Raw genomic sequence first — 16,935 nt, 5'->3', positions numbered from 1 at the left:
ACTAACCAAAGGGAAGTTTTTTTGAGTCCTGAAATTACAAGCTACTAAATATTTAGGGCTAAATGAGAGATGACAGATGTCTTACAGCTTTTCTGTAGACATAATATTTCTTGTTTGTTTTGGCTTTTTAAAATGTAAATTCATCCCACGTAACTAGCTCTACTGTTTAACTCCACATTCATCAATTTAGCACCACTTTGACAAATACTTCAGGCAGAATGAAAACTATGAATCCACTAACTATGCATGTGCATGAGAGAGTGGACTTCAATTGGACATTAATTGGAGTGGACTTCAATTGAACTTGGCCGTTTATATCTCCAGCTGTCTGTCCACAACAGTGTATAAATGAGGCTTAAGCTTGTAGATGCTACTGGTGTTACAGCAGTACAGAAATACCTTTGCCACTGGTAAGTCACGTTGGTTCTCCTTCATGTCATATTTTATGCCAAAAAATGCACTTTTTTGATTAAACATAACCAGTCTAAAGAAATCATCTGTTTTAATTGTTATAGGAATGACAGTGCATTTTACTGAGTTGCACAGTCTGGGGCAATAGAAGAAGAAAGCTCTTTTTTATAGCCTGCTGCTGAAAGAATTAAGGTTTGTACTGTGTTGCATTTTATTTTTAACCCTGTACTGCAGTCTTCCTTTGTACATATTTCTTAGTACTTCTTAGTAGTTATTTTTTAATAAATAGGTAAAATCCTTACAGCTGATATCCCTCTACTTCATATTCGTTAAACACAGAAGGCTAAATCTTTGGGTTATACTGTAACTAGGTTAACTGTGGCTTTTCTCTCCGCCTCTGACCTCTGAATTTCACTATGAATTGGATTCTGGCCTATTCTGAAAACAGCACATTTATAACAATGCATGATCTACAGTATGCACAGGAGGTGAATATACTCACACTTTGACTAAAATCTGCAAAAACTTAAACAGTGAAACAAAAATTAGGACAATTTGATACTAAATGTGTTTTAAGGACATGTAAATACTCTGGTTACAATGTTGGGGTATCCAGGTATAACAGCTAACAGCAATGTAATCCCACTGTTCATGTTTTTTTTTTAACGCTTCAAGTTGTCCCTCTTTCCCTCTGTCCTGCATTCTTCCTCCTAAGAAATCCACATTAAACTATCTGCTGAAAGCAAAAAGACCTAAAGATTCTGCTTTTGAAAGTTTAAACACTTTTCCCTCCATTTCTGCCTCATTTGTGAACCTAATATTTTTTCCGTCTGGCAGTAGCTCGTAATTTTGGGTCTAAAATGTACTTTACTTACTTTGTACATCTACAAAAGTCCCTCATTTCCAGTAAGTGTGTGACACTCTTCTCTGGAGCTTAGTTTGAATGAATGACAACCTGTGTGTGTGTGGGGCTTGACATCTCTGTCAGTTCAGGGCTGCAGGGTCCCAGTCGCACCATAAAATGCAATGACAGCACAATCATAAGAGGACAGAAGTGAAGGGTGTTCAGTTTGTGTCTTACTTGAGTGTCTCGGCCAAGTAGAAGCTCTGCTGCACGTCGTCGTAGTTTGGAGATGAAGCGTAGACATCTCTGACGCCGCTGTAGCCTCCTTCGACTCTACAGTGCTGCTCCAAGGCCTGAATGAGAGACGGTGATGGAGACGGACAGCACAAAGGGAGAGGGAGACAAAGAAGGCCATCGGTGACTGGCGACATAAATCACTGAACCTTAGGGAGGATTGTTTACTAAATATAATCACGAGTGACCTTGTGTCAGTTTTTTTTTTCTTTACAGGCAATTTATGGATTTTTAAATAGAAAAACTTTTCTTTTCCTTTTATAATTTTGTCTCCAGTTTTTCTCAAATTAACGCAATCTTTATTTTCATAGATAGATATTTTACCTGTACAGCCTCCCAGCCCCACTCTCTGTATTTGGGGTCGTGGGTAAACCTCCACATGTACATGTAGGTCTCGATGACCTCAGGACGGAGGATGAAATACTTCTCGTTCTGGCGGGTGGCGATGGCCTCAACGCCGCCATCAAAACGAAACGCCTCTGGCCCGAGTTTCAAAGCTGCAAAAGACGAGAACAAGACAAGAAAATGTTCAGAGATGAAGAACAGTTTTTCAGCATATTCATATATTTTGCATGTTTGCACATGTATGGAAAACCACATGATGTAAGGTTTACAGAATAGTGAACATGCCTGATTTTCTTCCCTTTCACTTTGTTTTTATTGTCATTTATCTATATATTTACATAATGTAAAGTGTAAGTAATATATGTAGATGCTGTGCAGAGCAACACCACTAACTTAGGGCTCAGCGGTCACTGAAAAGAACAATGCTATTCAACTGCTACCGGTGAGGTTTCTCCAGAACTGCATTCAAATCACGATGACTCAGAACACGACCTAAGGATGCATTTAAATGAGGGAGATAAATACAATTATCTGATTTAAGAGGAAAAAGGGAAAAAACTGCATCCTCTTAAAATATGGCATTGATTAAAAATGAGAATTTTAAATGAGTCTAAAAGCACTTTCCCCTCAGTAAGCACTAATTTGAGTGTCTTGATTAAAAAAAATGAACAGTGCATGGACAGCATTCAAAAACCTGACATGAAAGATAATTTGGAGAATAGTAATTGTTTAGACTGAGCCATATTCAGAAATCCACACGTTATGGCAACAGATTCACTTCTACAATGAAATGCATCTACGCTTAACAAACCAAATCACAAGTGGGGCAAAAAGATGAAGTGAGTGTCTATTTACTTGTCCTGGCATAAGACTCGTGACAGGTGCGAGCGATCTCTGCTGCCTGCTCCATCTGGTGGCCCGTCTTGTCACCGGGCGCCCCATCAGCACCCAGAGCGATCATGCCGCCTGCAAAACAGGTCAGGTGGCCCATCTTATGCTCCAGAAGCCCCCCCTTCCACTCTGCTATGTAGGTCAGCCCATTGGTGGACTTCCTCATCAGGTTGGTTTCTATTGCCTGAAAGAAATGCAGATTTTTGCAAACGTGTTAGCTTTGGTTAATAAATGTGACTGTTGTCACACCTTAAAGGTGACGAAGAGAACATTAACAGTCAACACAGATGTGCCTAAACTGCAGGATCTCCTAAGACTCTAGAAAGTGACCATGGTAATATGCTTACATAATATGGGTTAAATTTATTCATTATTACTGGCTTATTTGACTGACAGGTGGATGCCAGTGCAGCAAATCTGAGTCTTCATAGCTTGACCTGCTTTAATTTGAATCACTGAACAACAAAAATCCACTTTGACCTTTTAGACCAGAGGTGGGCAATTAATTTTCCCAAGAGGCCACATGAGAAACTGGGACTGTTGTGGAGGCCCACATAAATTAGCTGACTTCAGGTATGCCCAATAACTACTGATTTCTTTATACCGATTTATCTCTATAGACCAATAAGTTTCTAAAGGGATAAAATTCACACTGAGCATAAGAGAGTTCATCATATTCGTGTCGCCCTCCACAACAGTCCCAGTCTCTCATGTGGCCCCTTGGGAAAATCAATTGTATTAAACTGAAACTGTTATAACATGGCTACTACTGATACCACCAGAGATCTGGGATGACCCAGGAGCACATGAGAAAAAATATGCTTAAAGCTGCACACAAACATTTCTTTCTAGTCATAATATGTCATAATAATTTCCTCCTTGTACTCAGTCTCAGCAGATATCTGCAGAGAGGAAAACATGTCAATCCCATTGGGAAATATAGAAATGCTTGTGGCTGTGATTTACCTTCATCACTAAAGACTAGATTGCTACATATGATTGAAAAACTACAATTAAACCATCTTAAAAGAGTTACTGATTTGTGTCGGTTCCAGTTGTTATCTCTGATGGATAAGTAGTGCTCCAAAATGAAAAACCTTGTATTTTTCTATTTACAGACCCTTTAAGGAGCACAAATTGTACAAAAAGTAAAAGTTATTCCTTTTTCTGTCTTGTTGTGACTTTGATAGACCTCCTGCTGCTTCTCTCCTCCCGAGCCTCTCCTTGACAAATAAAACAAGAATGCCTATAATCCTCAAAGATCAAGAAGGATTATGGGTAAACTATCCCAGCGTGTTTAAGTCTGTATTTTAGTCGCTGTGTAATATATTCGCTCCCAGTGTGCCACAGAAAGACAGACGGACAATAAGCTTTCTCCAGCTGAGACCCGTCGCTTGTCACCACAACTTAAGTTGACAATTTGTTCTAACAGAGGAAAGCTGTCTCCGTGTGTCTGTCTGTGCGTGTGTGTCATCCATCCTTTGGGTTTACGAGTGCTGTTGTTACTGTAGATGTGTCTTTTGTTATTCAGCAGTAGTCCTGTCAGCTGTGTCATCCTTCCATCTGCTCAAACTCTGTATCAAGCTCCTGAAGATTATATTACTTGAGATAAAAATCGCAAAACTCTCCACTTTAGACTAAAATTAAATCAAATCTGTGAAATAGCATATTTTAGCATAAAACTACAGAGGCAACGAGCAACACTTGCAAAGCTTCAAAGCTAGACAGAAATAAATACAACAAAAAGACCACTTTTGAATATCAAAAGCTGACCTCATGCTTGTTTTCCGCTATTACCCAACAACCATTTATTATGACTCAGAGGGTGCACGGAGGATGCAAAACCCCGGAGTAAATCCACGCAGTTCACCATCTGTAAACAGACCCTTATGCTGTCAGTTCAGCGAGAACAGCCTCAAATTAGAGGTCACTGGCTGTATATGTAATACACTCACAGCCTTTCAGAGGTTACCTCGGGATTCCCCATATATTAACAATAAAATACAAAGCAGTTACACAATACTGTCTGCATTACTCTCTAAGTGCTAAGACATGACAAAGACTGGAAAATAGAACCACGACTAATACTTTCTAAAATTTATTTAGTACTAAACAGACTTGTTTATACTTTTGGACACTACTAGAGCAGCTTTGCATGATTCACTATTCAAAATAATCCTTATTTATCTTATACTGGGCCCTGGGTAGGCCCTCAGTTCACTCCATGTTTTAAACAAGCAGTTTAGCTCCTCCCCCTTTAACCCAACTGTCTTCTGATTGGCTCCCCTCACAAACAGAGTAGAACAAATGTTTGTAACTAAGCATATTGAGCAGCATTACCTGTATACACCAACCTCATTATCCTAAGCTTTTGTATGAACATGCACTATTGTAGCAGAAAATCTTACAATTGTACAGTGAATTGTAAAAAAAAAAAAGAAAGAAAAAAGAAAAAGGTATAAATATTACATCAGGGTGTAATGTGAAAATTTAAAAAACGTTCAAATATCTTCATCAACAGTTAAAACCCCAAATATTCAGAGAAAGGCAGCAAATCCCTCTAAGTTAAAGGCTGAACCTGGACAGTATTTTTGACATTTTGCCTGAAAAATGATTGAATGATTATCATAATCGCTCGGTCCGGAAACCCACAGGCTTGTTTGCTGACTTGGCCTCTGGCCGCAATTTTTTTTCATAAATAAGCGATATCTGGGCCAAAACTTCCCATTACATCTGCTGCTCATTCTTTACAAATACAGAAGGTTGACCATGTGTCCCAGTTTATGTGAGACTGCACATCGTTTTCATCCCCTGTCCCCTCGTACCTCATAATGAGACAATGTTCCACATTTTGATTGGCTCGAGTTTACAAAAGTTACCAAAGCAGGACAGACACTTTTAGAGCAACAACTGAACAACAAGGATGAAACTTTGAAAGGTAATTCTCAGAGGCTTTATTTAGAGGTTACAGATATTTCTATTGCTCTTGTTACTATTATTATAATAAAGAGACAAAAATACAGTTGATTTAACAGGTACCTCTTTTAACAGTTATTTGGATAGAAAAAAAGGAATATGATTGTAAGGAGACTTGGAAATTTAGTTAGATAAACTATTGTATAAGCGTCCTTTATGTGCCAAATATATGTATATTTAAAAAAAAAAGGATCATCTCTCAGCATTAGTGGTGTTACTCACACAAACAAACAGTTTGTGTCACGTTTGGTTTGCTCAGATGTGGTCACCTAAATCGCAAATACGCAAAAAGTGCCAAACTAGAATGCTTCTGGTGCAAAAATAAAACGTTCCCACAGATATCTGTTTATAAAGAGATCCACTATCACTTGACTGATAGCTCATTTTACTACCTGCTGCAGTTCCAGTGAAGTCTATGATTGAAACTCTGAATACTTCTTTTTTTTTTTCCTCAATCACAAACAGTCAAAGTCGCCTCAGCTCATTTTGAAAAGCGTGTCATTGTGTGTGTGTGTGTGTGTACCTGCAGGGCATCGTAGTACATCTTCTTGCCTTCCTCATCGGTCTTGTCAGACATCAGCCAGGCCTTGAGCAGGTACTCATAGAAACTGTCACCCAGGCCACCCACGGACACGTGATCTGCAACACACAGATAAAGAAAGGAGTGAAACTCACTCAGACACACAGAGACACACAAACAAGCCTCCCCGTCTGTCTTCTGGGTTAGATCACAACTGCCATCCAAAGATCATCCTCACATGACACGGTGTATGTGGCATACCGGTGATCCAAGATAAACAATAGCACTCTGAATGTGTGTGCGCGCTGTATTTTTATTGGTGAGCCTTCACAGAGCTGAGCAAGCCAAGCAGCATTTTTGCATTCGTCCTGCTGATGGTCAGCAAAGCCTCATCCATATGCATGCATCATTAACAGAGTCTGAGGCTGTTTGTGGAGTGCAGAGATTAAATGTCAGCTGTGATAATGTTAAAGTGAGGCAAAAAGGAGGACGGAGCTGAACACAGTTTGTTTCTGAGCTGATAACGGTACCTGGCCTTCCTCAAGTTCAATAACAAAAAACCAGGAACAGCAGCACCAGCCAATCAGGAGAGATGACACACGCTTCAGACAGACCATCAGCAGTCTGCCAAACGGCATTACAGCTGTCCGATTGGAATAAATTTGTGCAAACATTTTTTTAATATATTATTATAAACAGAGAGAGGATGGAAACTATGACTCAATCGTCACAAGTCACTGCCACAGCTGTTTGGATAAAATACAAACACTTCAAATCACAATATGTAAAAGAGAGAGCCTTTCTGGAGAGCTGCGGTGTGGAGATATTTTTTCAGACAGCATTAGGCATCAGAGATCCCCGAGTTATAATTTATTCAACAAATGCCTTCCCCATCACTGTTGCATAATTTCTGTCTAGATGAAAAAACCTAAGACGAGCATAAAAGCGACGATTTTTCCTTCTTTTGTTTGAACTTCCAGTTTCTATTCTAATTGAGTATGTCATCATTTGCATAAAATACTTGGATGAAATCATAGTAGCTGGCTCTGCTTAAGAGTGTCAGCTAAATGCCAACCATTATAACCGTGGATGTGCTCTCAGTGGTTTTTTCAGCTCATCACATAATAAAAGCAAGTAAACCACAGGTGCAGATTCAGATTTAGGATACTACAGATACTAACACCCCTTTAATAAAATAGTAGGTGGTAAAAAACAATACCTGACAGAACTCTAATAAAGGCTGAATGCATATCAGTTTAAAAAAGAAAGGGAAAAAAACATTAATAAAAGTCAATTAAAGGATTTCTAATTTGTTTTGCTGTGGAAATCAAAAGACATGTATCAGATTTTATGTGGAAAAGTGTTGCAAACATGGCACCATCATAATGTAAACTGGAATAATAGAGCTCGTTTATTTTAAATGTAAAATACTCACAAAGAATTAAAAGTGGAAAAAAAGAAAAACCAGTTTTTAAAGTAATTTCAGTCTTCTTTCCCTTCTCTGTGTGCGTCTGCTACCTATCAGGTCACACTCCACAGTCTAACTGCAATAAATTACAACGCGCATGATCCTTCTTGTATTGTGTATGCAAAACAATGGTTCAAGCAAAGTCACTTTCTAATCCTTTATTACGCTAATTTGCCTAATCTTTGCAGTTCTTGGCAGGCAGCTGAAATGAAAACGCAGCAGGCTAAAGGGCAATTTTGCTGCCGCTCCCGATGTTGTGTTTAACTCCTGGGGCTCCACAGTTGTGACTAAATTTGGTCAAAATGCAGCATGATGACTGAGAATTTTCTAGATATGCAACATATCAGGAGAAACTGTTTGGCAGTAACCTGCCAATTTTAGATATGTTTGAAGCCATGGATATTTAGATCAATGCTCAAAAAAGGGCACCTGATCAAAACTTTTCTCCAGTCTCACACTGGTTTAATCTGTCCCTGCTGACTGCTTGAGCTGCTGTGAAGAAGCGCGTGTTTGCATGTCTTTTCTTTTGGCTAAACAAACCTGGTAAAAATAATCTGGAAGGCAGTACAGTAAATTCAACTGTTGCCTTAAGATGCTTTATGCTGTAAGGTTAAGATCCTGCAATATTAGCCAGACACCGTGATCACAAAGGTGACGTTTCAAAAGGAAGAGACCTCCAGCAGAACCAGAGTCAGCGAGGGGCAGATGCCTGTTAAAGTTGAAAAAAAAAAAAAACAAGCAAACAAACCAAAAAAACTCTGCAAGGTATGAAAGAGATACACTGGTGGCATATAAACACATCGGGAGTGAAAAGAGGTTATTGAAGTGCATCATGGGAACCTCCCAGCAGCCTGAGCCTGTAGCACCATAAAGGATTGTTCAGGCTTACCTAACCCAGCTCTAACTACAAACTTTATAAAAACAAGCAAAGTTTTAAGACTAATCTTATAAAACCAGAAAGAATGTCTCCGGAAACTAAACAAGGAGCTGGATGCCTGAAAGCTGAAGGCTCTGCCTCCCATTCTACTTTTAGAAACTCTAGGAACAAGTCAGCCTGTAGCCTGACAGCAAAGTCCTCTGTTGGGATAACATGATGCTATGAGGTCTTTAAGGCATGATGGGGCCTGATGATTCATGCTGATATATGTGAGGACTTAACAAATTCAGGATTTAACAGAGAGCAAGTGAGAAGTTATGAATCTGGGAGAATAACAATCTCTCTGTGTAACTCCTTTTTGCCCTCCATGTGGGCATTCTTGTAATAAGGTGACTAAATGTTGCTTGGACATCTGTCTGTCTCTGTAGCTTCAAGAACCTGGCATCCACCTTCTAATTTAAATCGCTATAATAAATTGATTAAGCCACTGGTTTCTGCTCTCTAGTGGTCAACCCCACTTAAACCAGCTTTAAGAACAGGCTGAAAAACTGATTTTGATATGCAGGCCCACTCTTTCCGCTTGTCAGTGTCACTTTAATTATATGTACCCAGCTGGCAGTTTCCTCCAACGTATGACAAGTGCTGTTAGAAAGGAGAGGCTTTTAGTGCTGGGTTCCTCTCCCAAACTATAAGTTACATCACCTCCACATTATACACCTTTCTTTATGTTCTTGTCCTTTCTCCTCTCTCTTTGTGATCAAGACTTCCATTATTTCCTCTTCCTCCAGCCTCACGTCTCTATCATTATTATCATTACCTGTTCAGTTGCACGGTGTGACGAGTCCGATAATGGCTTTAAAATTACACCCTGTTACCTGCGCCTTGTCAGAAGCACGAGCGTGCGGACGGACCTGTGCGGCACCGGAGATGTTAAAGACGTGGCTTGGAGTGAGTATGAAAATACCTGACAGTGACACGGGTAAATAGTGGGTTTCAATAATGTAAAGAAAGTCAAGGTTCAAATGGAAAGTGTGATGACACAGTGAGGGGAAAGAAAGAGAACAGGAAGAGGATATTCCACTTTAGGCCCATGTGCAGAAACACTTCCTCTGCTGCTAGTGTAAAGGATTTTCTCTTTAGAGTGGGCCTCTCCATTTCGGCATGACCTTAGAAGTGTCCAACTCATTCAAAAGCCTTGGAGATTAGTCTCTTAATCTGAGCCCCAACTGACATCTTTCCTATCTGGACTTAGGAAAATGTGTCACAGAGTAGTGTCAGGGTTATCTAATAGACTAATAACTGAGGGAGAGGCATGGCAAATTAGTTTAAAGATACCCCGCTCTGGAACAAACTTCGGGACTGGGGGACAATGCGTCAACATGTATTAATCCTCTATATCAAGATTACTGCATAAGTAATTCTGCATGACTCATTCCAGCTTCCCTGGCCTAACAAAAGCTCCACAACAGCTACAAGCAGTACAACTTAACACATTTTTATTAGGCTAATTTAAACTAATACTGGATCATTCTGTCAGCCTGTTTAAATACTGAAACTACTGAAACAGCATGCTGACCCTTTTATATCAACTTTGTTTAACGGACAAATATTGGCACTCTTTATCTTCAGTCACTGTTAACAGAGCTCCATAATATTTATACAGAACTTTCATTCGGTAAACTTTAATTAAATCTAATTTGCATAGGGATCATTTAAGATAAACACAACTGGGTAAGACATAAGTAGACAGATAAAATAAAAACAGAAGAAAGTGAAATAATCTGAATGAAAGTTATGAAAGTGACAATCGTTATGGCGTAAGTGCAGATCCTTAAGATAATGTAGAGGTCAAGTTTCTCAATACTCCAAAGGTTAAAATGGTTACAAAGTAAAAGCGCCACCAGCAGCAGTTACTTTCATCACTGTTTATTGTGATGCTTCTTTTCTCAGGGTTCGCTTTCGTTGCTTTCATGTGAGTAATTTGAGCCAAACCTTCGTGTTCGTGACTTTGGCGTCAACGCACCGTAAAATGCACGTTGCTGATGAACTCAAGGTTTCAACTGTGAGTTTCAAGCCTCACTGAAACCAACACCATGTGCATTTAGTAAATTATGGTCCGCATTGGAACCAAAAATGACAATAAACCAGAGCATCAAGTTAAGAGTCATATTAATAGTCTTCTGTAACCCAACCTAAGCACATAACACCAATGAATGCAGTAAGTAATTAGCAAATCTATAAGCCAACGTTTAAGAGGGAAGTTTGTCAGTTCTGTCAAAAAGAGCCTCAATTAAACAGCAAAGTGCATGAAAGAGAGGGAGGCATGTTAAGTATACTCAGGCCCAGATCAGGAGGGGAGGGGACATTCGTGCTCTGGCATGGTATATAGAGAAGTTATCTAAAATTATGGTAAAGGATCATTAATGCACAAAACATGGTGGTAAGTTCACAGAAAATTAAAAATACAATTACCACCCTTTCAAAGTGTCAATCTGAGCTGAAGACAGAGTAATGAGTACAATAAGATGGTATCTCTTGGTTTTAGTCAGTCCAAATTGCAGGTGTAGATCTCTTTTCTTTAAAAGATTGACACAAAGTACACTGCAGTAATCTAGACGAGCTGTAATTTGCATGCATTACTGTGTCATTGTCATCGTGGATAAAAACGATCTAACCTTGCTGACATTCTTCAAGTGATAAATGCAAATTTTATTAATATTTCTGATACCAGACTCAAAGTCTAGCTAATTATTAACCCAAAGATTTCAACCCACGATTTTCATTTTAATTACACACTGATCCATTTCACCTTTATTCTGTGGGGGAAGTTATGACTCAGTCTTGCATTTGTGCCCGAGATAAATCTTAAAATGTGCGAACACAACAGGAACGCTTGATTAACGTACTTTAGTATTACGCATAAAAATTATTGTCTAAAGCAAAGGCATAAACTAGCAAGAAAACGACAAGTTCAAGGGTCGAGCATTACGGCACACAGAGGAGATGTTTACTTTCTCGTTAATCAGTGAACAAACCCGAGAAGATTAACACAGTTTTTATCCGCCACATGATAAGGATGGCCCACAGTACTCAAATCACCCTCCTAAACACTCATATCTCAAATAAGCTTTAATGGAACAACTGGGGGCAGCTAAATCCCCAATGAGAACGAAAGAAAGAGTTCAACATGTGAAGGGTGTTGGCTGTGATTGGTGATGCTTAGCCAGCGGAAACCTGGGACTGAAATGTTACTGCCTTTTTATTGTTTCAAGACAAACAAACGCAAACAGTTGATGCAAGTGTTAACTTTGATTTGGATGCAGTTATGCCATCTGTGAAACATCTGGCACACTCTGAAATCAGCTTCAGCTGTCTGACTGTAGCATCTGGTGAGTAGGTAGGAACTTTAAAGTGGACATAAAACACTACATGTATTGGGGCTATTTGAAACCATGGATGCCTACTCTCAAAAACTCTCACAGATCTAACACTGTTTGTGAAACTGGGTTTAAAAGGATCTAAAGTTCAAGTTTTTAAGAGCCTGTTAGCATCATCTTGTGCCTATAAAGAACGTGACAGCACTGGGGTGCTGCTAATGGGCCTGCAATAGTGTATGTTAGCTAATTAGTGACAGAACCAATACCTCTAGAGGACACTAAACCTATAAATCAGTCTAAGGCAGTCACTTTTGTACTACCCCTGGCTGCAGCAATGAATTTTACATTAAAAAAAAACAAATATGCTTGTGCACCTTCACTCTCTTAAGTAGGTACTTCAAACAAACAAAATAAAAAGAAAGATCTAATGATGGCCAAAAGTATGGAGCAAGAATCATGTGCACAAAAACAGCCTCGCAATGATGCAATCAAGAACAACTTGGATTCCCAAAGTTTGTTATCTTAAGTTGACTTGATATAAAGCTCTCTCATAACTATATCCAAAAAATGTAGTTTATTGCACAGCTTCTGATATGTAAACTGCAAATAAACAGTGCACCATTTTGCCTCAAGTCCTCGTACAGCACACCTCTCGGCTCAGTGAACCACATGTGTGTGGGTATGGCCTGACTGGTCAGCCAAACTGGCAATGCTGACTTTTCCATCTTTTTAACCTGTGGCAACAACGCTGTGTAGACTGTAATCAGTCGATAGTTTATACAAAAACTAAGTTAAATAATTTACGAATGTGCTACATGGGAGTATTCATCTATTTGCATTGCTAACAAACCACAATAATTCAACAAACCCACAGTTTAACAAGTTCAAAATGCAGTGAAAATAATATCTGTTTTTTGCATGTTAATCTATAAGTTCTCAAATTTTAGGAAAATGCATTTAAAATTTGCATCATTTGTTGCATGTGGTGTCACATATGTTTTTAAAAGTACCCAATGTAGATGTCTACCACATCATTTTTTGAACTCTTACCTGATTTTAGCCAGTGCCATTTAGACATTCATTAGATATCCAACCTAGTGAGAATATTCAGCGGTTAAAAGTTAATTGGTGAAGAGCGTGAAAACACAACTTTTCACCTTTCACTTTTAAATTTAGACACTAAATAAAGTCCTCTGAATGGTTGACTGGATTTATCCCAGAAAATAACGTCCACAGAGGTTTAATTGGTGCTTGAGGCCCCCCCTCATAAATTATCCTTTGAGCTTTCATCTTCTTTTATTATTTTTTTCCCTGCTGTATAACTGTATTTTATTTTGTGGATTATTTCTTTTTGTAAAGCATTTTGTAACACTGGTTTTGAAAAGTACTATACAAACATTTATTAGCATACATGTACGCAATACAAATAAAAAGGGAAGAAAGAACAATATACAGGGTGTGAAACTGGGAATCAGGACTTACGTTGGCCCCACTGTCCACTGTTGGGGTTCAGGTAGTTGGGGTACAGCCCCTGAGGTTTTTCCAGGCGATTGAGTACTTTACGGATGTTCATTACCTAATATTAAAAGAAAGAAAAAAGAACATAAATATTTCTTAAAATTCTCAAAAGTTGCAAAATATGCACATTATATTATATTATACAAGGGACTAGCTAGTTAGCATGCTAATTTTAGTAAATATCTCTGAACAACAATACTAAGATGTAATTGATATAAATTAATGTGAACTGTTTATCTCCGGTATAGGATTTTTGTTTTTCTTTATGTTATAAAGAACTAATACTCTTACATACTGCACCTTTACCTAGACTCTGGACTGGTATTTTTCATTGCTTAGATATTTTTGTATTACAAAAAACATCTTTTAAAATAACCTGACATTACGGACTAGAGCAAATAGAAAACAAGTCTTTGTATTAAGTGGGAAAACACATTTTCAAGTCTCTGTGTCTGTTACCTTCTGAGCAAACTCTGGATTTCCTGAGAGTCTGCTGAGGTGCATAAACTCCAGATGCAGGGTGCCATACTCTGCCAGGATGCTGCTACCACCTGATGCCCATGGCCAGTTCCTACCGATACCACTGCACAAACACAGAAGCAGAAGGAGACAGAAATGTATGTTAAACACAAAAACAATAACAAGCAAAGTGTAGAAGTGTGACATTTTTCAATTTTCACTGTATGGAATATTTTTTTAGGACATGCCAGAAACATCTCAACTCAGAGGTGCCCCTGTAGGCTTCCTAGCCAGATGTCCAAACCACCTCAATTGGGTGTTTTTGATATGGAGTAAGCTCCTCATACTCTAAGATAGAGCCCAGACACCCTGCAGAAGAAGCTCATTTCCACCGCTTGCATTCGTATCCACAGACTCACTCTTCTGGTCACTACCCAGAGCTCATGGCGATAGGTGAGCGTAAGAACATAGACTGACAGCTTAGTTTTCATGCTTGGTTCTGCTTCACCACAACAGACTGGTATAGCGTGCAAATCACTGCTGATGCTGAACTAATCCATCTGTCAATCTCCTGCTCCCTCACTCTTGAACAACTACAGCGATTACATTTCCTGGCTGGCTTGGGAACGCCTTGGTATCCACTCCCAAAAGAGCTGGATGAGGTCACCAAGGAGTGGGAGATATGGGCTTAGTCTGCTGCCCCTGTGATCCAGACTCAGATAAGTGACAGAAAATGGATGGATGAATGATGAACAGATGCATGACAAAAATAATGCAAATCAGAACAAATGAGTAACATAATAAAAGTTTTAACTTGGGCACATACCCACAAACTTACAGCACTCATTCTCATGACTAAACAGGCAGGAAGTCTTTAAAAAGCCATCTTGAAACTCTTTCTTAGAAACCAAACTCCTTAAAAATCTGGAGACTGCTAAACAGTTCCTAAAAGTTGGATCTTATTTTTTAAAAGTAATTACTATTCAACCTATTTCACTCTGAAGGCATTTACAAATAGATTCCTTAAATAGATAAAGAGCAGGGTATGTTAATGACACTAAAATTAAACCACACTTTACACTCCATTTGTTATATTTATGCACATGTCTGTTTTTCCCACAGTCTTCACCTGGCAGCACATCATTCTTTGTGTTTACCCGTCAGTCAAAAGGAAACTTGTTGGAGCCCGTCCTCTGCCGGGAAACAAAAAAAGGTGCATCTGCTCTCGGGCCATATGTGAGAGTTACCAACCTTGGCATGCTTGACAAGGACAGAAGACCTTGCAACAGGGAGCGTGTGCATGTAAGTGTGTGTGCTGGATCATTACAGCCACTGACAGATCACTTCCAGGCCAAGGACTGATGACTCTGGTGGCGATGCCTGAAGTAACTACTCATGAATACATATGAACTATTCACTACACTGTCAAGCACACACCAGGATGTCGGCCCTACAGCAACTACATGTGGACACATGTACTACACAAAAACACACACACGCTGAAGCCAAGGAGACATCCAACAAATGAGAAGAAGGGGGAGGAGAAGGAGTGTGGATTGGGAGATGTGCTGCACAAACACACACACACACACACACACACATAGAGACAAACCCACACATCTCTTTAAAGAGGTGGATGAACATACTAATTATGCCCCCCTTCTTCATCTCATCATGTTGCATAAGCCATAATTTGTTTCCCATTACACCACAGATTTAATCAAGTCAACCAAACACAGGGACGACCACTGCCGCATCAGGCAGCGAACACAGAGTCTGGCAAGTGTCAGAAAGCAGAAATGGTGAGAAAACATCCCATCACTGCACACCCTGATTAATTTGGGGGTCAGCTCCCAGCAAAAATTTAATTGGCACTGTCATATGGCTGAGATTGTGTATAAACACACACATATATTTTGGATTAAATTTTTAAGCAACATTTTAGTCAAACGCTGTTCCTTCATCTCCGCCGCCTCTCATTCAACTGTAGTTTTGATCTGTCTATCCATATTTTTTAGTCCCTTTATAAACCCTGTGATGAACAGTAAATCCCTTCGCTTGTGTGGGTGGGATTGAGAGACAACGCACACCTTTCCAGCTCGCCCCTGTCCACCTCAATCCCCCCTAAAGCCCCGCTGCAAGAAGCACCAAATCCGTGTTAGGGAGTCTAAAACAAAAGAGAGCCAGACAAAACCTAAAACCCCCAACGGTGCCTCTTGACTCTCTCTGTTAAGAAGGGCTTTCTGCTTCAGGCTCTGAGTGTGCCCACATAAAAAGGGGCATTTCAGAAAGATCCCTGTGAGCGTCACCCAATCAAATAAGTTATCAAATTATGATGGAAAAATAATCTGGTGATTTAGTCCACAGAGTGGTAAAACCAACATTTTTGTTCAAGTTAATTATTTTATCGCTGAATGCGCTCTCTGTGCTGCTGTTTAGTTCTAAGGTGACAGCTGGAGATTAAAGCTTTGAAACTTCAAACTGGAAATGTTTTTCCAGTTTGAAGCTTAATATAAAGAAGCTATTGAAATCACTTCAATTTGTTGCAGATCAAAGTGAAATTAATTTGATTGACTGAAACAAAGCTTCAGAGCTAAAAAATAAAGCTAACATGTGGTTCCTCTAACGGTCACTTGACGCTGACTCATAGAAAGAGTCAATCCTCAGACTCTCGTGTTAAAATGTCCAACTTTACAGCACTACAAAGCGTTTTTACTACCAGTTTCAAAGAAGCAATTTTGGTGTCCATGTTCAGTTTTAAAAACACCTACTGAAACAAATTTGCACTGGGTGAAATGATGGTGAAAAATTTGCTTCACAGACGTTCACATCGATTCTTGTGGGCACCCAGAGCAATGTGATTCAACTTGTCTTTTCTACAAACACAGGACAAAACGGGATGGCTTGAAGAAAAGACAATAAAACTGTAAGACTTTTTTGGTAAGTTCTACAAAT

At 39.2% G+C, this 16,935-nt stretch overlaps 1 protein-coding gene across 1 annotated transcript in view; it reads right to left on the bottom strand.

Moving 5' to 3' along the window:
• The window catches only part of man1a1 (mannosidase, alpha, class 1A, member 1), a 148,200-nt gene that overhangs the window by 7,094 nt on the left and 124,171 nt on the right, over positions 1-16,935 (bottom strand). Inside the window, exons 6-11 of the mRNA XM_003456632.5 lie at positions 13,981-14,104; positions 13,486-13,579; positions 6,285-6,400; positions 2,750-2,969; positions 1,874-2,046; positions 1,493-1,608 (exon numbers count right to left, since the gene is read on the bottom strand). Coding sequence (XP_003456680.1) covers positions 1,493-1,608; positions 1,874-2,046; positions 2,750-2,969; positions 6,285-6,400; positions 13,486-13,579; positions 13,981-14,104 — 843 coding nt within the window. The remainder of the gene's footprint in view (positions 1-1,492; positions 1,609-1,873; positions 2,047-2,749; positions 2,970-6,284; positions 6,401-13,485; positions 13,580-13,980; positions 14,105-16,935) is intronic.

This window comes from Oreochromis niloticus, linkage group LG15 (assembly GCF_001858045.2).
Source record: "Oreochromis niloticus isolate F11D_XX linkage group LG15, O_niloticus_UMD_NMBU, whole genome shotgun sequence".
Classification (NCBI taxonomy): Eukaryota; Metazoa; Chordata; class Actinopteri; order Cichliformes; family Cichlidae; genus Oreochromis; species Oreochromis niloticus.
Note: the sequence above shows the minus strand (reverse complement) of the source record. Positions and strands in the feature narration are given on the sequence as shown.